This window comes from Rana temporaria, chromosome 5 (genome assembly GCF_905171775.1).
Source record: "Rana temporaria chromosome 5, aRanTem1.1, whole genome shotgun sequence".
In the NCBI taxonomy this organism is placed as follows: domain Eukaryota; kingdom Metazoa; phylum Chordata; class Amphibia; order Anura; family Ranidae; genus Rana; species Rana temporaria.
Window position 1 is genome coordinate 39,732,828 of NC_053493.1, and position 24,303 is coordinate 39,757,130.

Sequence of the window (24,303 nt, forward strand, 5' to 3'; positions counted from 1 at the left end):
AGTTTTATTGCTCTAAATAAAATAAAAAAATTAAAACACCATGTGCAAGAGTGCATTGGATAAAATGAAGCTGCATTCAGAAAAAAATAAAATGCTTCTAAAAAAAATCACCATTTGTTTCTGTCTGTGTGCATGAGGCTATATCCTCAACTTAGCTCCAAAGCTGATATGAGATGCCAAGTTGAGCTGCAAATTATTTTTACTACCATTATCTCCCATGCCTTTTCACTGATCAAATGCTGGACAGCCCAGATTGCTGGCCAATTTGCTTAGTTAGAAACAGTCTCCTCCAAATATTAGCTCTAGCTGCCAAGCAGAGCAATGAGGTGTGGGGCATATTGGAATGTTTACAGAAAGACCCTCCTCCAATTTGGTATTTTAAAGTTTCAGAACAAATGCACTCTGAAAGATATTAGCAGAATTGCATCCATCACTGTAGGCTCCACCCACTGCATTGTGTCATTAGACTAAACCAGAGTTTCTCAACTCCAGTCCTCAAGGTGCCCAACAGGTCACGTTTTCAGAATTTCCCTCAGATGAAATGGCTGTGGTAATTACCAAGGCAGTGAAACTGATCAAATCACCTGTGCAAAATAATGGAAATCCTGAAATGACCTGTTGGGGCGCCTTGAAGACTGGAGTTGAGAAACACTGGACTAGACTTTGCCAGGGGCCTTGTATAGGCTTACTAGTTTTCAACCTCTGTAGGAAAGAACAATAAAAGTAACGATTGCTATTAAAGTATAGAGGATGAATGCAATTGTACACTAGACCAGTATTTAAAGCCGAATAAAAACAAAAATGCTGGCAGGCAGGTTTTTACTGCAAAGATGTAAATGCAGTGACCATCAGGAGGATTTAACTCCAGTGCACATGTGCATGAGCTGTAGCATCAAAGGCCAGCCAATCAAGATGGCCAAAGATGCCACACCGTGAAAAAGCGATGACATCTACATTGATGGAACACAGGGTTTGGGGGTGGGGTTCGGTGAGGGGTCCCTTTGATGGCCAAATCTGCTATAACGTGCAAATATGTTGTGTACCCTTTTGGCTAAAGCTCTGAGCATTAAGTGTGAAGCTGAATGCCGATTTAAGCACCGAGGGTTCCCTTTTCTGTATTCTTACATCACACTGCTTTTGTGATCTCAGATATAGGTTTCTCCCCTTTCAACAGGTAATATTAACCTGCATTACAGTGCATTTTCTATTAAAAAAAGGATGCCGAAAGGCTCAATTCACACATATGCAAATTGAATGAATTTTTAAAAATCGCATACAATTCGCACATGTGAGAATCGGACCGGCTTTCAATAGAGCCAGTTCAAACATGTGCGGGTGGCTACAGGGCAGTTTTACAAAGGGTCATGTGTGATTTCAGGTAAAAATTTGCACCTGACCTGGTGAACAGAACCACATTAAACTCTTGCAATGAAACTGCGGCCGCATATGTGTGAACCGGGCCTAACACAAGCCTAAAAATGTAACAGCTGAACCTAAACCCATCAGCCAATGACTAGAGATCACAGGGTGAAACCAGGAAAATGTAGGAAGTAGTAGGGGGCTAACAACAAGCATTTGGAATTAGGAATGCACGTGTCATATATGCTGCCAGACTGTTCTGATCAGGCAACGTATTGAGATTTCCTGACAAGCTAGTCTGCTCCTGCCAATGCTATACATTTTTACTGACCCAATACTGTGAAGGGCTGTCCATACAAATGTGTGGGAGGGAATGAGAAATGCTTCGACAGAAGTTTTCACTCAAGTTCGATTTACAACAGCTTGGCATTTAGTGAAAAATGCCAGGCTGTAGCTGGTGAATAATTTTAATATAATCATAAAAACGGAGCTGTCCTATCTGACTACTTCAGCGCCTAGCATTTCACTTTGTTGATTCATGGACTTCTGTACGTTATACCTGTGGGGAGTAATTTAGGAACTGTTATAAGTGCTGGCAGAGTGAATCTAGAATAGCAATCGTTCAAATAAGTGATAGACTCACCTGTTGCTTAATAACCTTTTTCAGTAAAGACTTTCCACGGCTGACATCATTCTATAAAATCAAATTTTAAAATATACAATATTAAGAAAAGCACCAAGAAAGGGCTCTAGTCTCAAACTTAAATAATTTTCTCAACAAATGGCAGCCAAACAATTAGAATACCATATATCAGGGGTCTCCAAACTTTCTATAGGGCCAGTTTACTGTCCTTCAGACTTTTGGCGGGGCCGAACTGTGGCCATTAAGAGTAGAAAAAGGTTCCAACATCAGTGGGGGAAAATTTATACCACATCTTTGGTGTCATTTGGAGGAAGTGAAGGGGGGGTGGGGGGCTGTTGGCATCAGTGGATGAATTTGTGCCTCAAGGGCAAGGTAAAAGCAAGAAAAGGGCTGCAGTTTGGATATAAAATGTTGTAGATGTTTAGAATTGTGGAAGTTTTACCTTTAGTGGCAATTAAAAAAAAGCAAAACAGGAAATTACTATGACAATAAAGACGTTTTATTGGAGTGCGGCTGTGCAGATTTTCCCTTTTCATTATCATGTGCTGCTACTTCCACATTGAGGAGGGCGCCACTCAGTTCACCACCTGGAGTGGTTTAATCTCTCCCAGAACAGGAAATGGTTATGGATAAATGGCAATGGCCCACAGTAAGATCTCAGCCTTCAATTTACTGTGGCTCAAACAGCCAAGATGATTTTTCAGGTTCTAAAAAATGAGAGTGCGTGTGTTGCGACTTATCAAAATATCTGCATCATACCTTTTCTGGTTTCTTACTGGAGCCTGCTTCCTGGATTCCTCCCCGACGACTTCCTGGCTGAGCTGAACTACTTCCTGCATTCGCCGCAGGCTCAGGACTCGACAGGGAACACGAATACTTTAAAGACTTTGTGCACTTTGCCTCCTTTTTATTAGTAATCAGATATTTTATTTCTTTGCTGAGAAAACCTTCAACAGTCTGAAGAATGAGAGAAGAGGAAAAAAAATAAAAAATGGGGAGGCGTAAAAACCATTTGCTGCCACATACATAAATGTCTAACCCTGACCCCGTTTCTCCACAGACCTTCCATTAAGATTTATTCATAAACCCAGGCCCTGGAGGTTTAAGCAGAACTTCACTCCAATTCTTTTGTTTTTTAATCCTTACGCTGCTAGTATTGGTAAATAGGAAAGTATATCATTTACTGGCTTTAAACCTTCCCCCCCCCCCCCCCATTTCTTCAGTTACTTCCTGGTTTCCAGGCCTAGTTAAATGTCATACATCCCAGAAGTCTTCAGGGAGGAGGGGTTTTCTCAGCTTAGGGAGATGTTGTTCAAAAAATCAAGCAAAGAGACATGCATGCAGGAGTTTGCTCTGAAATGTCGAGAGACTGAGCCAGGTGCTGTTATATGTATCTGGATGGATCCCGACTATATAAGTCAGGATCCTTCTCGAGCCTGGACTGGCTGAGTGACATCAGCCGACAGAGCGGCTGTCAGCAGAAAACCCTTTTACAGGAGTGTAGAATGAAAAATAGCTTTGGGTATACTTCGCCTTTAAATACATGCATGTGCGTATAAATGTGTATAGTTCATTCCCAGTGTTGCCATAGAAGCATGTGTACAGACACGTTCACACGTAAATGACGGCACTCAAACTTTAAAAAATGTTATACGGCTCTGTGCTCATTGCTGTATTACTGATCTTTGTGCAGCCGTGTTCCACAGACAACAATGCATCTAAGGGCTACATTCACATAGATGTAAACATTTTACTGATCTAAAGCCTCGTACACACGGCACGAATGTTGGAAGGGGATTGTCTGTTGACAGACTGTTGCCCTAAAATCTTACCGTTAGTACGCTCCTTTTGACGATTGTTGTCCAACTTTCTGCCAACAAATGTTGGATGAAAGGCTAGTAAATTTCCAGCGGATAAGGGTTGGTTGTCAGATTGTCAGTACACAAGTCCATCACACAAAATTTGAAAGTACAAACACGCATGCTCGGAAACAATGCACACCAAAAACACAAAACTAGCAGAAGGGGCCCAAAGGGTGATGGTCAAGAGCTGAAATTCCTCGTAGTACGTCACTACGTTTGTTGCACTCAAATTGTGTACCGTTAGACAAGATCCAGGCACACACCCTCAAGACAAAAATCTGACGCTCGGTTGGTCAACAATTGGATTGTGTGTACGAGACTTTATTCTGCATGTTTTTCCTACTACAAAAGTTTGTTAATTGATCAGTAAATGCTTGCATAAAACTGTCCTGTTTGTTTTCCTCAAAAAATCTGCATCTGGCACACATGTATACCGTATGTTCTCAAAAGCAGATTTTTGGATTTTGTTACACAAATATGAATGCAGTGCATGTTTATGTGTGAACGCCTCCATTGAAAACAATGCAGCTGCGTTCAGATCTGTAAAAAAAGTGCAGAAACAGTTATTGCCAAAAATAAAATATATCTGCAATGTAAGCAAACTTACCCCGCCTAAGTCTTTAATATCCTTTTCTAACTTTTCAGATACGAGTTTTGAAGTGATATCCAAGTAGAAGACTCTACCAGCCAAAGGTTTATCTGTGGTGCCCTTTTCCAGGGGTTGTTTTACGGCCGGCCGAGCTGGCTTCATTTTCACACCCCTCCCTTGTGTTGCCCCTTCTGTGTAAAGCAATGTACACACATTTACATGAGCAATTTAGCAGACTAGTATTGGAAAAAATAAAAAATAAATTCTACAAAAGTTAGATTACTGCAATAAACATTTACTCCTGCAATATCTACTTTCCAGCAGAATCTACCACTGTACCCCTAATATGATCTCCTCGTATTAAATATCCACTGACTGGGTGACTGCTCCTGCTTTATTCAAGCAAATGCAAGCACAAGGTCCCAAGCACATAGGATATTTAAAACTTCGCTTTTAGAGGCATTTTTTCCCTTCTGCCTCTAAATGCCCCTAAATGTTATGCATCTATGCACACATATGAGTAAAAAAGGTAGAGGGTGCTGAGAGGGGAAAAAAATAAATAAAACATAATGAAAAAAACTCTGCACCAACGCATTAAAGGTGAAGAAAAATTCCAGCATTAAAACGCTTGACGTGCCCAAAATGACTTTAGCGATTGGACATTAATTCAACCCAATAGCTAGAATTAATACTCTGGCCAATGGAACAAATGCACAAACGCCCGACACACCTTAGCCCCTTAAGGACCGCCTCACGCCGATTTACATCGGCAGAATGGCACGGCTGGACACAATCACATACAGGTACGTTGCCCTTTAAGAGCGCAGCCGTGGGTCCCGAGCTCCCTGACCCGATCACTGCCAGTGCCCTGCGATCGGGTCACAGAGCTGAAGAACGGGGAGAGGCAAGTGTAAACAAAACCTTTCCCGTTCTTCCTAGTGCGAGTGTCACCAATCGTCTAGGGAACGACGATCAGTGACGTCACACGACACGCCCCCCACACAGTAGCAATCACTCCCTTGGAAACACTTAAACCAAACCTTCAGCGCCCCCTACAGATTAACCACTTCACTCCCATTTTCACAGTAATCCGTGCACTTTTATAGCAATGATTGCTGTAAACATTATAATGGTCCCAAAATACTGGGAAAAGTGTCTGCCATAATGTCGCATGTTTTTATTATAGTAAAAAAATATTGAATTTTTTTCAAAATTGTCGCTCTATTTTTGTTCATAGCGCAAAAAATAAAACCACAAATACCACCAAAAGAAAGCTCTATTTGTGGGGAAAAAAATAAAGACGCCAATTTTGTTTGGGAGCCATGTCGCACGACCGCGCAATTGTCAGTTAAATCGACGCAGTGCCGAATTGCAAAAAGTGGCCTCTTCCTTTAGCAACAAAATGGTCCGGGGCTTAAGTGTTTAAAGTGTTTGCAAAACTCTGCTTTTGGAGCATTTTTACCACCGATTTTTCCTCCCTGGAGCATAATCATCCAGGGAGGAAAAAAAAAAAATTTGACGTATGCATGGGGCCCACTTTTGAGTGGAACTCCACTTTAATGATATCATTTAAGAAAGTGGTTGTAAACCCTTACAACACACTATACGTTACAGGCAAGCCTATATTATGGCTTACCTGTAGCTACTTTGGATATCTCCTAAACCTGCATGGTTTAGCAGATATCCCCCTGTGTCTGCATGTGCCAAAGTCATCGGCTCATGTGCATGGAAGCAATGGCACGTTTGTGCCATGGCTTCAGTTAGACGTGTTACCGGTGGAACCCGCGCGCATGCATGGGAGTGACGTCTTTGCAGCTCCGGCCAATCACAGCGCCAGAGCCCTCGATACCTGGAAGTCACTCCAGGAGAGATGTCGCCGGCGGAGGGGGGAGAACAAGGACTGCTGCAGGGGCTTTAATCTCAGGCAAGCAATTCATAATGAGCTAGTATTTCATGAATGTCCCCCCCCCCCCCCCCCCCCGAGGGTTTACAACTACTTTAATGCTGCATGAATGTAAATTTAAGCACAAAACTTTACATGTGTACAGCAATAAATACAGTCTATACAAAGGACTAAAATAACCAGTTACACTTACCGGTAGCTGTATTTCTGGTAAGTCTTACAGGACGGCACCCTGAGAGATGACTGGCTTCTCCTGACAGGAAACACAATCAAAAAAGAGGTTAAAAAACCCCGCCCCTTCCCGTGCTCCTCAGTTTGAGATAAAGTATGAACCCACCAGTGCACGGAAAAAACACCACAAAAAAATATAATACAAACCAATAATGTATCACAAGGGTGGGAAGTAGGCCTGCCGTCCTGTAAGACTTACCAGAAATACAGCTACCGGTAAGTGTAACTGGTTATTTCTCTAGTCGTCTTCCAGGACGGCACCCTGAGAGAGAAGCAAGTAGCTTCAGGCCTACCTTAGGGCGGGACCACTGCTTGCAGGACCTTTCTCCCGAAAACCAAGTCCTGAGGTGACAGTAGGTCGACTCTGTAATGCTTCAGGAACGTGTTCTGACTTGACCACGTCGCTGCTTTGCAAATCTGCTCCACCGAAGCTCCGGCCCTTTCTGCCCAGGAGGTTGCTAGAGACCGTGTGGAGTGTGCTCTAATATTAGGAGCTACCTTACAGGCTTGTACATAAGCTAAGGAAATAGCCTGCCTAATCCATCTTGCAATAGAGGCTCTGGACGCCTGAAGGCCTCTTTTCTGTCCCGAAAAACAAATTAAAAGATGAGTAGAACGTCTAAAGGCCGTGACTCTCTCTAAATAAGTTAATAGACATCGTCTAACATCCAGACAATGAAAGGAAGCTTCTCCTTCATTCTGGGGGTTTGAACAAAAAGAAGGGAGGATTACCTCCTGTGACCTGTGGAACTTTGTCACTACCTTAGGAAGGTAAAGGGGGTCCTGACTTAGAACTACCCTGTCCTCAAATAAACGAAAAAATGGCTCTTTAATAGAGAGCGCCTGCATATCACCTATCCTCTTGGCCGTCGTGATTGCCAAGAGGAAGGCGAATTTAAAGGTGAGTAACCTGATGGGGATAGTGTCAATTGGCTCAAACGGAGCTTTGGTAAGTTGATTCAACACTAAAGAAAGATCCCAGGGTGGAACCCTAGAGATATGAACTGGGGACAACCTGTCTCTGGCTATAAGAAACCTTTTGACCAGGGGGTCCAGGGATAGACGTCTATCCAAAAAATACGACAAGGCTGCCACCTGAACCCTTAGAGTCCTTGTGGCTAACCCCTTGTCTACTCCATCTTGGAGAAATTCTAAGATGACTGAGGTCTCCTGCTGGGAAACCTGTCTCGCTGAGCACCAGCGAGAAAAGATGCCCCAGGTCTTGGCATAAATACGTCTAGTGACTACCTTCCTACTGGCTAGAAGTGTGTCAATAACTCTCTCGGAGCAGCCCTTCTCCCTCAGGCTCCGCCTCTCAAGCACCAGGCCGTCAGTTTGAAGAAGCTGGGCTCTGGGTGATAAATCGGACCCTGATGAAGAAGGTCCGCCCGGACAGGGAGAAGTAGGGGAGGCGACACTGACCCTCGCTCTAGAGCGGGAAACCAGGCCCTCTTGGGCCACCAGGGTGTGACGAGAATGAACTTCCCTACTGCTAGATTTACCTTCTGTAGGACTCTCGGAATCAGGCTCAACGGAGGAAAGGCATAGGCTAGCTGAAACCTCCATATCTGTGCCAATGCATCCACCCCCTCCGAGCCGTTTTCTTGGGAGAGAGAGAAGAACCTCTTCACCTTCCGGTTTGCCCTGCGGGCGAAGAGATCTATCTCTGGGTTGCCAAAGTGCTGGCATATTAGACTGAAAATCTCTGCATTTAGTTCCCATTCCCCCTGGAGAATGGGATGGCGACTTAAATAGTCTGCCTCCAGATTGAGGGTCCCTTTCAGGTGTACCGCCGAGAGCGAGATAACTCTCTGCTCGGCCCAGCCCAGGATCTCTAGGGACAAGTCTAGAAGGGTGCGAGATCTGGTGCCGCCCTGATGGTTGAGGAAGGCCACCGCGGTCGCATTGTCGGAAATGATCTGGACCTCCTGGTCCAAGATTCTGTCCTCGAATGCCTTCAGAGCCTCTCCGACCGCTAATAGCTCGCGGTAATTTGAAGAGGCCCCCTTCTGTCGTTGTCCCCAGGTACCCTGGGCACGGAGATCGTACAGATGTGCGCCCCACCCCCATGAGCTGGCGTCCGTGGTAATCCTGACCGGATTGGTCTGGCCCCACGACAGACCTTGCTGTAGGTTCTGTGGGATGAGCCACCAGTCCAGTGAGAGCTTCACTGGTTCTGGGAGACTGACGCTGAGCTCTAGGGATTCCCTTTTTCCGTCCCAGGAGGAAAGAAGGAAAAATTGGAGGGGTCTGGAGTGGAGCTGAGCCCACGGGACTGCTGGAATACAGGAAGTCATTAGACCTAAGACTCTCATGATGTCCCTGAAGGAGGACTCTGCTCTTTCCAACGTTGATCTGACCACTGACATGAGACCCCGGATCTTGTCGTTGGGTAAAAAGAGCTTCCTTTCCAAGGAATCTATCAGAAAACCTAGATAGACTTTTTGCTGTTCTGGAAGGAGAGAGGATTTCTCCCTGTTGATGATCCACCCCAAGGACTCGAGGGTAGTCATTGCAGTGGTCAGATCCGCAAGAAGGAGATCCCGACTTTGATTGTATAGTATCAAGTCGTCGAGATAGGGGACTATCGCTATCCCTTGTAGGTGCAGGAAGGCGATCGCCTCCGCCAGGACCTTGGTAAAGACCCTTGGACTGGAGGCCAGTCCGAAAGGAAGGGCAGCAAATTGCCAATGCTGCACTCCCTGGGCGGAGGCGATCGCGAACCTGAGGAACCTCTGATGCCCCAAGAAAATCGGGACATGGAGGTACGCGTCTCGTAGATCGATGGTGACCATGAAAACCTCCTTCAGTAGGAGCCTCCTGAGGCTGTAAATACTCTCCATACGAAACTTCTTGTGGAGAAGGGAGGTATTCAGGGGCTTTAGATTTATAATTAAACGAAATTTGCCTGAGGGCTTGGGAACCACAAAGATGTGGGAGTACACTCCCAACCCTCTCTGGTACACAGGGACTGGAACTATGACCCCCTGTTGTGCCAATTCTGCGACATTTTGCAGAAGGCCTGCTGATTTGAGAGGGTCCTTGGGTAAATGAGTCAAAATAAAGTTGGGAGGGGGAGGCTGACGGAACTCTAGTCTGTACCCCTCTCTTACAATCTGGAGAATATGGGGACTTTGAGTAATACTCTCCCACCTGGGAAGGAACTGGGAGAGTCTTCCCCCGACCTTCACGTCATTTGGCGTCTTTGTCGCTGGGTTTGGGATTGGAAAAGAGGATACCTCCCTTTTGCTTTTCCTTCCCAGCACCCCAACGTCTGTTGTAAGGGGGCTTCTTTTCTGAGGGACGGTTCTTACCTCCAAATCCACCCTGGGGGCCTCGAAAAAATCTTTTCTTGTTTTGTCTAGGCTTGGTAGGGAAACGTACCCCTTTTTCTGAGGATCTGGTCAGGGCCTGGTCCAGGCCTGAACCGAAGAGCAGGGAGCCCTCGAAGGGAAGACCACAAAGGCGGTTTTTAGACGCCAGGTCCCCGTTCCACATTTTGACCCACACTGCCCTTCTGGCAGAATTGAGGAGGGCTCCCGTCTTTGCGGTAGAACGGACTGTTTCTACAGAGGCGTCCGCTAGATAGGCTACTGCGCTCCCTATGAGCTGAAGGGATTCTAATATTTCCTTAGAATCTGACCCCTGGGACACATGTTCCAGCAATTTTGAGATCCAGGAATTAGCATTCCTAGCAACACAGGCCGAAGCCAAGGCGGGGCTCAAGGCAGCCGCGTTAGCTTCCCAGGCCCTACGCAAGGAGGTCTCTGCCCGCCGATCCATAGGATCCCTCAAATTGCCTGTGTCCTCGAAGGAGAGGTCCGACTGCTTGGAAACTTGCGCGAGTGGAGCGTCTAATCTAGGAACTTTGAAAAATCTTGATTCCTCCTCCTCCTTAAAGGGGCAACGTCTTTTCCAGGTCTTGTACCTTAAAAGCTTTTTCTCTGGCTCTGCCCATTCCCTAAGGATGATATCCTTCAGGGACTGGTGTACCGGAATTGCTTTGGCCTGAGGTTTAAGCAGGCCCTGGTATAACCTATCCTGTGTAGAAATTATTTCCGCAGGCTGAGGAATCTCCTCAGAGGCGTACACTGCCTCTAGGAGGCCTTCCATATCGTCAGCAGCAAAGACATATCTGCCTGCCCTAGCATCCTCGCCTTCTTCCTCTGCCTGGCCAACAGAGCCATCCTCCTGAGGAGGAATCTCTGAGTCCTCAGAGTCCGACACTAAGGAACCGTGGGATTCCTGACGGACTCTAAAAACCTGTGAAGAGGAACTCTCTTGCGAGGAGGGCCCTGCGATAGGGGGTTCAGGTTCTTTGCTCTTTAAAGACCCCTTGAATTCTTTGAGTGTAGAGAGCATCTCAGATTGGACCTCTAGAAACCCTTTAAGAATTTCAGAGGTCTCCTTCCCTGCTAATTTAACAATGCATTTGGCACAAAAGGGTTTGGAATAATCTGAGGGTAGCTTGCCACTACAGTAGCCACATTTTTTGGAGCGACTAGTGTCCTTAGCCGATCGACTAGCACCCCCCTGGGCAACACATTCCTCCCCTAAGGAAAAAGGAAGAGTACACAGGCATGTTTGTAATAACTAAGGAACAATTACAAAGTCCCAGCCCATCATACCTGTAATCAGGAGCACTCACCCCCTGTGGCCTCCTCCGCAGCCAGGGCCATAGCAGACCGAACCTCTCGCTCCATCGCGTGAGGATGAAGGCGCCGCTCTCTCTTGGCTGCTGCCGTGTGTACACGGGTGTCTCCGGTGCTGTGGGGAAGCCGAGACTGGCGTGCTGGTGCTGGAGCGCGCCATCTTTCACTTGAGCCGACCCGGAAGTGACACGCGTACGCGTGACGTCATCGCCCTGCGCCGCCGGCTCTGAGGGACGCCGGATTTGGCGCCGAATTTCGAAAAAACGGCAATGATGCCTCCAGGACGGCCCAGTTACAGCCCCAGCCGCACAGAAAGACCCCCATCACCGGAGAGAGCGTGACCCTCAAACCTCCAAGGTAAGGGGAAAGCTCAGGGAGAGAGTGGATTCGCCCCTGGAGCTCCAGGATAGCCACCTATCCCCAGGAGACTCCAGTACTCAGGGGGGTTTCTTCATCTCACATGGTGAGGCCCTCCTGAGCATAAAAGGGACCCCCTAGGAAGGAAAACAATTTGCCAAACCCAAAGGCTACCCAGTGCCTGCGGTTTAGTTCCCAGGGGGAGACCACCAGCCCCAGGCCTTAGGTCAGGAAAAAAATAAACGTTTCGCTGTGGGGAAACACAATCAAGAACTGAGGAGCACGGGAAGGGGCGGGGTTTTTTAACCTCTTTTTTGATTGTGTTTCCTGTCAGGAGAAGCCAGTCATCTCTCAGGGTGCCGTCCTGGAAGACGACTAGAGAAAGCAAAGTTTTCTTCTTTTGAATCACAGCTCCAGATTATGGATCTCTGAGCAGCTGTGTATATGAGCCCATAGAAGCAATCTACAAATGGAAGTCAGGAAAATAACGATCAGGGCACTTGCAGTTTTATAGAAAGTATTCTCTCAATCCCTAGATGAACACATTTTGTCTGCTTTTTACAATTCTATGCTGGTAGAGCTGTAAATTTGTAAAAAGTAAATTATAGTGTAGCGTATACTTAATTTAAAGCGGAGCTCCACCCAAGAAATGAAACTCAGGGGATACCTAGTTTTGAGGGGTGGGTGATCCGAGAGGAAGTTCTCCTGTCCCCCTCCCTGCAGTCTTCTGGGCCATGTCACAGAAGACTGCCGGTCCATTCAGGCACAGTGGGCACTTGGCTGTGAAGCTGCAAGCCGTCACAGCCGGGTGCCCACCATTGAAAGGATGGCACCGGGGAGAGAACACTAGAAGGGATAGGTTGGAGTCCGTTTATTAAAAGTCAGCAGCTACCATTTTTGTAGGCGCAAACTTTTAATAATTATTATTCCTGTAAGGTACATTGTACAATTTATTTTAGACTAACCATCAGCTAAGGAGTACAAGGGTGTACCAGATTGGATGCAAATTGAGAATATCGTTTAGGTTTGTTCTCATAGACTGTACAATTTCTGTAATTTTCTCTAGAAAGGGGCATTTTTCCAACATGTAATTCCACTTACTGCTTCGCTGCATCTTGGGTTGCAAATTCACATTATTTGTTTTCGGTGCTGCAGGGGATAACTGTATAAAATAGGAAAAAAAACTAATGTAGCGATTCACAATTTATGTGTACACAGACATTTTACATAACCTTTTTCAAAAAAACTACAACTGCCTGAACACAGCGATCCCCCACAATGTAAGCTGAGCATGTGCAGGCAATCACTCCTAGGGAACACATTTAACCCTTTAATCGCCCCTGATGGTAACCCCTTCCATGCCAGTGTCGTTAATACAGTGACAGTGCTCTTTTTTTTTTTTTAAAAGCACTGATCACCGAATTAGTGTTACTGGTCCCCAAAAAGTGTCAGGTTGCCCCATTTGTACGCCGCAATATCACGGTTCCACCATAAGTTGCCAATGGCCACCATTACTACTAAAAAATAAAACAAGTAAAAGTATCCCATAGTTTGTAGACGCTATAACCTTTGCGCAAACCAATCAATATCCGCTTATTAGAATTTTTTTTTACCAAAAACATGTTAGTCTAAAATTGATTAGAGCGACAATTAATCGTTTACAAAAAAAAAATAAAAAATTGCGATCTTGATTCAACTCCCCTCACAATCTATTTCAGAGTTTCCCCAATTCTTTCATGCAACAAGTAGAGACTTCTCTGCTCACTTTGGCAGTCTGCCAAGTTTTTAACAACATTGCCTGTGCTAGTACATAAGTAGAAACATTGTAACTCTTTGTACTTGAATCAAAAGGGATAAACTTCTGTGTGTAAATGCAGGAAGTTTAACCACTTAAAGTCTAAACCTTTTACTGACACTTGTTTCTTACCAAGTTAAAAATCTGTATTTTTTGCTAGAAAATTACTTGGAACCCCAAACCATATATATATATATATATATATATATATATATATATATATATATATATATATATATATATATATATATATATATATATATATATATATATATATATATATATATATATATATATATATATATATATATATATATATATATATATATATATATATATATATATATATATATAAATTTAAGCAGAGGCCCTTGGGAATAATATGGCGATTGTTGCAATATTTTATGTCACACTTTATTTGCACAGTGGTCTTTCAAAGGCAATTTTTGGGGGGAAAATACACTTTAATGAATAAAAAAAATAAATGCACATTGGTGATTTTCATTTAAGCCAGAATCGTGCAGCTCTAAAATTGATGAATAAATTTGATTTATTTTTGTATTGAATGTTTTATAGCAGAAATTTTAAAAAAAGTTTTTTTTTTGTATAACGTTTGTATAAAATACCACCAAAAGAAAGCAATTTGTGGGGAAAAACAACAAACTTCTTTGGGGTACAGACTGAGTCGAACGACGGCGCAATTGTCAGGTAAAGTAACGCAGTGCTGTATCACAAAAAATGGCTTCAGAGCTGAAGCGGTTAAAGTAAATAGAAAAACAACAAAAACACCACATTTCTTAATTCTCTCATGGCCTAGTCACTTGTATTTAAAGCGGAGTTGCGCTAAGGGAATTAGTAAGTGATGCCTTGTGGATTCACAGCCTGGTTCCCTGCTGTCTTCATGGAACCTGTGTGTCTCCCAGAAGATAGGGGGGGGGGGGCGACGACAGAGGAGGCCATGGATGTGGCGTATATATCCGCAGATACTGCGGCCATCTATGCCCAGAACTGCGAGCAAAATCCCCTCCCCCCTGAAAAAGGGGCCAAAAATGGAACTCCACTTTAACAATTGTTCAAAATTAGAACGGAAACATTTAGCAGCAGCAATAATAGTGTGAGCTCCACCTCAGGGCTACTGGTTATCAGAGTGTCACCACCCACTGCCATCCCAACAATAACTGGCTTTCCACCTGCCTCATTCAGCTGTTACTGGGAATTGCCGGCTGACAGGTTTATGTCAACAAAGGGGCGGGGACAGTGTTATCCAATTCAATACCAGACCTGTTCCGACACTGCTCTCCTACATGTAAAATTCAAAATGTTTTGTGCTAGAAAATTATTAGAACACACACACACACACACACACACACACACCCCTATATATATTCCCCCAGCAGAGACCCTATAGAATAAAATGGTGGGTGTTGCAATTTATGTCACATGGTATTTGTGCAGTGATTTTTTTTCAAATGCAATACTTTGGGGAAGAAAAAACAAACACAAACACACACACACACACACACACACACACACACACATCCCTTTAGTGAATTTTAAAGTGGTTGCAACCCCTTACAACACACTTGCACCTACAGGCAAGCCAAGATTAAGGCTTACCTGTAAGTGCAACAAAAATCTCCTAAACCTTCACAGTTTAGGAGATAATTACAATTCCCCGTACAAGGATTTCTTCTGCGCATGCACCAACGTATTTGGCGCATTCACACTTTAGAAAGCCCACGCCGTGCCGTTCCAAGTGAAAGGTCATGCCGTGACTGGCGGCTCCCGCACACAACCCGGAAGGAATATTGACGCTTCCAGCCGGTGACGGGGAGAAAAAAAAAAAAATGGGGACATCGCAGGGTTCAGGTAAGTGACACATAATGGGCTACTGTGTGATGCATAGTAGCTCATTATGCTTTACCTTTGCAGGAAACAAAGGAAGTAAAACCCATGAGGGTTTACTTCCTCTTTAATGCACAAAAAACACAATGTAATATCCAATTGTTATATAATTTTTTTTTTACATATACACATATATATATATATATATATATATATATATATATATATATATATATATATATATATATATATATATATATATATATATATATATATATATATATATACACATATACACACACACACACACACACACATATATATATATATTATTATTACACAGAGTAGCAATAAAGGTCTAGCGCTAGAATTATTGCTCTTGCGCCAACGTTTGCGGCGATAAGTCACGTGTGGTGCGATTTTTGTTTACATACGTGTGCACGACCTACATACACCATCTCACGTGAGTACACCTCTCACATTTTTGTAAATAGTTTATTATATAATTTCATGTGACAACACTGAAGAAATTACACTTTGCTACAATGTTGTGTAGTGAGTGTACAGCTTGTATAACAGAGTACATTTGCTGTCCCCTCAAAATAACAACACACAGCCAATAATGTCTAAAACACTGGCAACAAAAGAGAGTACACTCCTAAGTGAAAATGTCCAAATTGGGCCCAAAGTGTCAATATTCTGTGTGGCCACCATTATTTTCCAGCACTGCCTTAACCCTCTTGATCACCAGAGCTTTACAGATTGCCATTGGAGTCCTCTTCCACTCCTCCATGGCGACATCACGGAGCTGGTGGATGTTAGAGACCTTGCGCTCCTCCACCTTCTGTTTGAGGATGCCCCACAGATGTTCAATAGGGTTTAGGTCTGGAGACATGCTTGGCCAGTCCATCACCTTTAGCAAGGCAGTTGTTGTCTTGGAGGTGTGTTTGAGGTCATTATGTTGGAATACTGCCCTGAGGATCATGCTCTGCTTCAGTATGTCACAGTACATGTTGGCATTCATGGTTGCCTCAATGATCTGTAGCTCCCCAGTGCCGGCAGCACTCATGCAGCCCCAGACATGACACTCCCACCACCATGCTTGACTGTAGGCAAGTGACACTTGTCTTTGTACTCCTCACCTGGTTCCCGCCAAACACACATGCCTGACACCATCTGAACCAAATAAGTTTATCTTGGTCTCATCAGACCACAGGACAGGATTCCAGTAATCCATGTCCTTGGTCTGTATTTCTTCCGCAAACCGTTTGCGGACTTTCTTGTGCATCATCTTTAGAAGAGGCTTCCAGTGGGGCTGCATAGGTGCTGCCGGCACTGGGGAGCTACAGTTCATTGAGGGACGTCAAGCATACTAGTTCATTACAAAGTACTTACCTGAGATCGAAGCCCCCGCAGCCGTCCTCGTTCACCTCCATGATACCCAAAGTGATTTCCGGGTATCGCGGCTCCAGCGCTGTGACTGGCTGGAGCCACGATAACGTCACTCCCGCGCGGGAGCTGGCCACTAACGGCATGTCCCATTCATTAACAGCACACTAAGTGCGCCATAGACATCGGTGCAGACTTTTCTGCAAATATCTCCAAAAAGGTTTAGGACATATTTGTTGCCTTAAAGTGGAGGTTCCCCCTAAAAAAAAATTCTAACAATACATTGAGAAGACTGATTACACTGCGGGTATGCTGGTTTTTTTTTTTTTTTTTTTTTCATACATACCTCGATATCGCCGTTTCATCCCATGGCTTCCGGCTATGATTCTGGTGGGGCTGGGCGTTCCTAGTGGATTGACATTCCTCCAACCGGCACATACTGCGCGTCACGACTTTCCGACAGAAGCCGAACATCATTGCGCAGGCGCCGTATAGAGTCGGCTCTATACGGCGCCTGCGCAGCAACGTTTGGCTTCTTTTGGAAAGTCGTGACGTCAAGTATGCGTCGGTCGGAGGAACGTCAATCAACTAGGAATGCCCAGCCCCACCAGAATCATACCCGGAAGCCATGGGATGAAACGGCGATATCGAGGTATGTACGAAAAAAAAAATAAAAAAAAAAAACACACAGCATACCCGCAGTGTAATCAGTCTTCTCAATGTATTGTTAGAATTTTTTTTTAGGGGGAACCTCCACTTTAATCTAGACTTACCTGTAGGTATAAGTGGTCTGTAAGGGTTTACAACCACTTTAAGAGGTTTAGGATGCCAGGGGGCGGGACGCAGGATCACGTGACCGCCGTGGTTGGATGTCACATGGCCCTAAAAGCTTTTAGTTTTGCGCCAGTAACTGTAGCGGGATCGCTTTCGGTACGGCTGTATTGGCTGCAATTCAAGCAAAATACGTGACCTCTCGGTGCCAAGGACAAGGCGCTGGGAGGCGCATATTTTTACGTGCAGCCGGTGCCAAGGGGTTAATAATTAAATTATTTTTTGTTCGAGATTGGGGGTTTACATATTATCTTATCCAATATATTTTAAGGTTAGGAGGTTAATGCATTACATATCAATTTATTTTATTATTTAGGTATGGTGATCTTTAGTTATTTGTGGGTTTTACATTTATTTTTATTATTACCATATTTTTTTTTGTTGATAAATGCCATATCCACAGAATACAGGAAGACCATGTACCAGGGATGCTGCAACCCCCACACAGGAGCCTGAGCTTTCCAGCACAGCCAATCACATTCCTTCCTCACCAGACATATAGGATGAAAAACAAAGCAGCAGACAGGGGGGGAGGGGGTCAGTCATTGCCATGGAAACAACCACATCACTGAGTACAGGAAGGAGAGGGGACTGAAGAGAATGAGAAAGTGTTGTCACCTCCAGAGCCCCCGGGGGGTGTCTTCAGGGTGTGGCGCACTACAAGCCCCAGCATGCTCCCCCAGTCTATGTATAGCACAGGATAGTAGGCCCTGCTTGCTGACGCCACAAGGAGGGGAGGGGGGGGGTCCCTCCCCCCAGTTCAGGGATGTGCCCACTCCTTCTTCGGTGCACCAACTCACCGGCTTTCCGCTCAGAGCCGCCTTCCCCCGGCTTTCCGTCACTTCCCGGCGCTGCGCCAGTTCTCCGCGTCCGCCGCTCACCCCGAGGTTTGATTTCCCGCCTTCTTCCTCACAGACCCCGCCCACCGAACCCGAGAAACGCAGCGCGGCGTCCGGAACTGCAGATTCCGCACAGAGCTCTGACACCCAGATAATGAATAAAATATATATAGATAATAATAATGATAGCTACAGATTCCACACAGAGCCCTGACACCCAGATAATGAATAAAATATATATAGATAATAATAATAATATCTACAGATTCCACACAGAGCTCTGACACCCAGATAATGAATAAAATATATATAGATAATAATAATAATAGCTACAGATTCCACACAGAGCCCTGACACCCAGATAATAATATAGATAGATAGATAATAATGATATCTACAGATTCCACACAGAGCCCTGACACCCACATAATGAATTATATATATATAATATTATTATTATTATTATTATTATTATTATTTCTACAGATTTCACACAGAGCTCTGACACCCAGATAATGGGAAAAAATCAATACAATTTTTATATTATATATATATATATATATATATATATATATATATATATATATATATATATATACACATACACACATACCAATTATGTCTAAAGATTTCACACAGAACTGTGACACTGATAGCCAGATAACGAAATAAGTGATAAATAAATACAAATTATTTCTAAAGATTCCATACACAGCCATGGCACTCATACACACATATATACACAGTAAAACCTTGGTTTGAGAGCGTTTTGCAAGACAAACAAAATATTTTAATACATTTTGACTTGATATACAAGCGATGTCTTGATATACAAGTAGCGTTATGTCACAACTGAGTATAAAAGAGAAGGGAGGCGCCTCTAGCACCTCTAAGTGTAGCAATATGGTTACATTTAATGAAAGTACAACATTTAGCAACATATTGCTACACTTGTTATACTCCTCTCTTCTCTTTTATACTCTAAAACTCCTGCTGGATTTTGCTTCTAATCCCCTTGGGGAGGCTTCCATTTGTGGATAGACATTTTATGGTTACACAACCTATCACATTGCTGCTATAATCTTTATATATGGACTATAAACTGAAGGACCTATGAATTAATGATTGTGGAACAAATCATTTGAGTTTCCATTATTTCTTATGGGGAAATTTGCTTTGATATACAAGTGCTTTCGATAACAAGCATGCTTCTGGAATTAATTATGCTCGCAATCCAAGGTTTTACTTTATATCCATACAGTATCTCACAATAATGAGTACACCCCTCCATGGGCGTCCGCTCCATAGGGCAAGGGGGGGGGGGCAATTGACCCCCCCTGGAAAATCGAGAAGGTGTTGAAGAGTTTTGCGGCCACGGGCTGTCTGAGCGGTCCCGGGTTGGATGTCACACAGGCACAGCGAGCATGCCGCCCCCCCTCCAGTGTTTATGTGGACACAGGGGGAGGGAACCTGCTGTGCCTGTGCTGCGCTGATGGCTGATCTGAGGTACTGAATGGGATGGGTTTGTGATGAATGGGGGTCCATCTGAGCTGAAGGGGGGGTATGTGCTGAAGGGGGGTCTGTGCTTAAAGGGGGTCCATCTGTGCTGAAGGGGGGTCTGTGCTTAATGGGGGGGGTATTTGCTGAAGGGGGTCCATCTGTGCTGAATGGAGGGGTCTGTGCTGAAGGGGGGTCCGTCTGTGCAGAATGAGGGGTCTGTGCTAAAGGGGGGTCCATCTGTGCTGAATGGAAGGGGTATATGCAGAATGAGGGGTCTGTGCTGAAGGGGGGTCCATCTGTGCTGAATGGAGGGGTCTGTGCTGAAGGGGGGGGTCTGTGCTGAAGGTGGGGTCCATCTGTGGTGAAGGGGGTTCTGTACATTCTCTAGGCTATATTTAATGGGCATGGAGTGAAGCTGAATTATCTCGAAAGCTATTTCACACTGCCAGCTGGCCACGTTATCGGTAAAGTGGCGCTTTACCATCGTTTTAGCTGCGCTATTCGGCCGCTTTTAACCCCCGCTAGCGTTTGAAGAAAGGGTTCAATGCGACTGTGTATCGCCGCTGCCGAAGCGCCCCTCTCTGAAAAAATTTCAGCGGACGCCCATTCCCCCCCCTTACATTTTTGAAAATATTTTATTATATCTTTTCATGTGACAACACTGAAGAAATGACACTTTGCTACAATGTAAAGTAGTGAGTGTACAGCTTGTATAAGGGCCCTTTCAGATGTGCGGACCGTATGTCCGCTTTTTCATCCATCCGTTTGCGGATGAAAAAGGGAAATACATTGGTCCCTATGTGATTGCGGGTGTCAGCGGATAAACATCCGCTGACACCCGTAATCACCCGCCTCCGCAAGATCCGATTTTGCAGACGGAAGAATGTCCTATTTTTTCTTCCGTCTGCGGATCGGATCGGATGAACACGGACACGCGGTCCGTGTTCATCCAATCCCCCCATAGGGGAGAGCAGAGAAAAGACAAGGCGGTCCCTGCACAGTGTGCGGAGACCGCCCTGTCATCCGACGGCTCAGCGGGGAAATACGGAGCGATCCCTGCTGAGCTTACGGACACACGGAGGCGGATCATTACTGATCCGCCCCGTGTGAAAGGGCCCTAACAGTGTAAATTTGCTGTCCCCTCAAAATAACTGAACGCACAGCCATTAATGTCTAAACCGCTGGAAACAAAAGCGAGTACACCCCTAAGTGAAAATGTATAATACTGTATAAAGTTGCACACACACAAAAAAAAAAACGACATCTCTACTATGCAAAATAAAAATAAAATAAGAAAGTAAGAATAAAATTAAACAAAATATAACCCCACTCTGCGCTTCAAAAATGAGAATTACTAACACATTCAAATCCCCCCCCCCCCCAAAAAGCAGCTGTATATAAAAGCATGTCAATAATTATATACACTATATTACCAAAAGTATTGGGACATCTGTCTTTACACGCACAGGAATTTTAATGGCATCCCAGTCAGGCACTGTCTGATATTAGAAGAGAAGGCCTGGCTCGCAGCCTCCACTCTTATACATCTCAAAGGTGTTCTGTCGGGTTGAAGTCAGGCCAGTCAAGTTCCTCCACCCCAAAATCGCTCATCCATGTCTTGATGGACCTTGCTTTGTGCACTGGTGCTCAGTCATGTGGGAACAGGAAGGGGCCATCCCCAAACTGTTCCCACAAAGTTGGGAGCATGAAATTGTCCAAAATGTCTTGGTATGCTGACGCCTTAAGAGATCCTATCACTGGAAGAAGCCCAACCCTTGAAAAACAATCCCACACCATAATACCCCCTCCACCAAATGATTTGGACCAGTGCACAAAGCAAGGTCCATAAAGACATGGATGAGCGAGTTTGGGGTGGAGAAACTTGACTGTCCTGCACAGAGTCCGGACCTCAACCCAAAATAACACCTTTGAAATGAATTAGACTGGAGACTGCGAGCCAGGTCTGCCCGTCAGAGCCTGACCTCACAAATGTGCTTCTGGAAGAATGCTCAAACATTCCTATAGACACACTCCTAAACCTTGTGGACAGCCTTCCCAGAAGAGTTGAAGCTGTTATGGCCTCAAGGGGTGGGCCAACTCAATATTGAACCCTATGGACTAAAACCGGGATGCCATTAAAGTTCATGTGCGTGTAAGGACAGGTGTCCCAATACTTTTGGTAATATAGTGTAATAATCTCTTATTTTATACAGCACTCTATGACCACAAGTGTATGAAAATATATCTAAAAATAAAAATCTACTAGACACATGGAAGAGAAATGCACAGGTGGCCCCATAAAACTGACTAATCCTCTTGTCACGCATTGTCACATGCTCGCCAACGTTCATATACCTGCACAGGTGCATTTTTTAGTTACTGAATTGAAAGCTTTTGTAAATGTTTTTGACACTCAGCAATAATAACTCTCATGTTTATATTCTCCAGCTGACTTTTAAGCCTCATTTACACAGGCAATGAGGCCTGATTACCATGGATGGGCCAATTGTGTATGCTGACTTGAGTCGCACTCGCCAGGCACTGTGTGCAGACAGCCCATTCAAGTCTATGGAGGATACACGGACACAGCCGCTCGTCCTAATATTTTTTGTTAAAAAAAAAAAAAAAACGCAATAAGCGTATATTGATTGGTTTGCGCAAAAGTTATTGCGTCTACAAAATAGGGGATAGATTTATGGCATTTTTTTTTATTTTTTTTTTTACTACTTTTTTTTAATTGCGGGGATCAGTGATTTTTAGCGGGACTGCGACATTGCGGCGGACTGATCAGACACCTAACTGAGATTTTTGACATTTATTTGGAAACCAGTGACATTATTACAGGAATCAGTGCTAAAAATATGCACTGACATTGTACTAATGACACTGGCAGGGAAGGGGTTAACATCAGGGGCGACCAAGGGGTTAAATGTGTTCCCTGTTTGTGTTTTCTAACTGTATGGGGGACTGTGTGACTGGGGAAACACATAGCAGAAAGACAGGATCTATGGGCCAGATTCACGTAGCCCGGGCGCAGCGTAACTTAACCGATTTTGGTTACACCGCCGCAAATTTTCTGGCTAAGTGCCGATCCACAAAGCACTTACCTGGAAATTTGCGGCGTTGTATCCTAAATCTGTCCGGCGCAAGGCGGGCCAATTCAAATGTGGCGGGTACCATTTAAATTAGGCGCGCTCCCGCGCCGGACATACTGCGCGTGCTCCCGACGCAAATTTACCGACGTGCTTTGCGCGAAATTACGACGCGCCGACGTTTTGTGAATCGCGACTTGAAAAAAAGACTTGCGCCGGGAAAAAAAAAAAATTAAAAAAAAATTCAAAAGCGACGCGGGAAAGACGGGTATACTTTTACATGGTGTACTAATTTTACACTTTGTAAAAGGTGCCCTATCTTTGCGACGACAAACTAACACTTGCGGCGACGTAACGACGGGAAAAAGTTTCGTGGATCGCCCTAACTGCTAATTTGCATACCCGACGCTGGTTTACGACGCAAACTCCCCCCAGCGGCGGCCGCGGTACTGCATCCTAAGATCCGACAGTGTAAAACAATTACACCTGTCGGATCTTAGGAATATCTATGCGTAACTGATTCTATGAATCAGTCGCATAGATAGAAACAAGGATACGACGGCGTATGAGCAGATACGCCGTCGTATCCCTTTTGTGAATCTGGCCCTCAGTGATCTCCCCTGTCAGAACGGAGATCTGCCTTGTTTACACAGGAAGATCCACGTTCTGTCTAGGGTGACCACAATTCCAAACTACCATTCCCTTCACAAAAATCAGCTTGCGCTGTAACGAATCACAGCACAGTGATTGGACACAAGAGGCGGAATTTATGATTTCTCCAATCACACGCAGGGGGCGGGATTGTGCTCCTCCAGGAATTCCCGGCCAGGACAAGTACTGTCAGTGAGTAAAGCGGTGAGGTGGCGGCCTTTTTTGGGGGCATCAGATTGGCCTAGGGGGGTGTCTGTGTCAGTTTCATTCCGGGACACTGTATTGTCCTGAAATAAATGTGCCCGGGACAGATCTGCAAAATGCGCAACTGTCCCGGGCAATCCGGGACACATGGTCACCCTAGTTCTGTCACTGCGGGGAACAAATCGTGGGTGGCCGGCTAACATCTGCTGATTTGCTCCCCCGTAGGCCAATGGGATCGCGTGTGCTCCCACAAAAGCAAGTTCCCTTGCCGACGTACAGCTATGCCGATTTGCGGGAATGAGCCACCTTGCCACAGTATAATGATGGTGGCTGGTCGGGAAGCATTTAATTGTTCTGATTATAAAATTCTAAAAAAAGATTCAAATATTACTATCACTGTTAGGCCTCGTTTAGACTAAAGGTGTCGTTAAAAATGCGTGGTTGAGCCGTGCCAGCATCCCCCCAACCGCCCCTCCTTAAAGGGGTTGTAAAGGTTCATGTTTTTTCACCTTAATGCATCCTATGCATTAAGGTGAAAAAACATCTGAGAGTTACGGCCCC

General features: G+C 44.8%; 2 protein-coding genes across 3 annotated transcripts in view; both read right to left on the reverse strand.

Annotated features, from left to right (window-relative positions):
* The window catches only part of DBF4 (DBF4 zinc finger), a 30,517-nt gene extending 12,098 nt beyond the window's left edge, over positions 1 to 18,419 (reverse strand). For both annotated transcript variants that reach the window (XM_040352415.1, XM_040352414.1), the window contains exons 1-5: positions 18,257 to 18,419; positions 12,698 to 12,758; positions 4,472 to 4,644; positions 2,762 to 2,959; positions 2,003 to 2,053 (exon numbers count right to left, since the gene is read on the reverse strand). In XM_040352415.1, the coding sequence (XP_040208349.1) occupies positions 2,003 to 2,053; positions 2,762 to 2,959; positions 4,472 to 4,644; positions 12,698 to 12,710 (435 nt within the window). In that variant the 5' untranslated portion in view covers positions 12,711 to 12,758; positions 18,257 to 18,419. The remainder of the gene's footprint in view (positions 1 to 2,002; positions 2,054 to 2,761; positions 2,960 to 4,471; positions 4,645 to 12,697; positions 12,759 to 18,256) is intronic.
* LOC120939949 lies at positions 9,764 to 11,317 on the reverse strand. Its single transcript, XM_040352416.1, has 2 exons — positions 11,236 to 11,317; positions 9,764 to 11,140 (listed from the first exon to the last, which is right to left on the reverse strand). The coding sequence occupies exons 1-2, from the start codon at positions 11,288 to 11,290 to the stop codon at positions 9,780 to 9,782; spliced, it is 1,416 nt and encodes a 471-aa protein (XP_040208350.1). The 5' UTR covers positions 11,291 to 11,317; the 3' UTR covers positions 9,764 to 9,779.
* Positions 18,420 to 24,303: the final 5,884 nt, after the last annotated feature.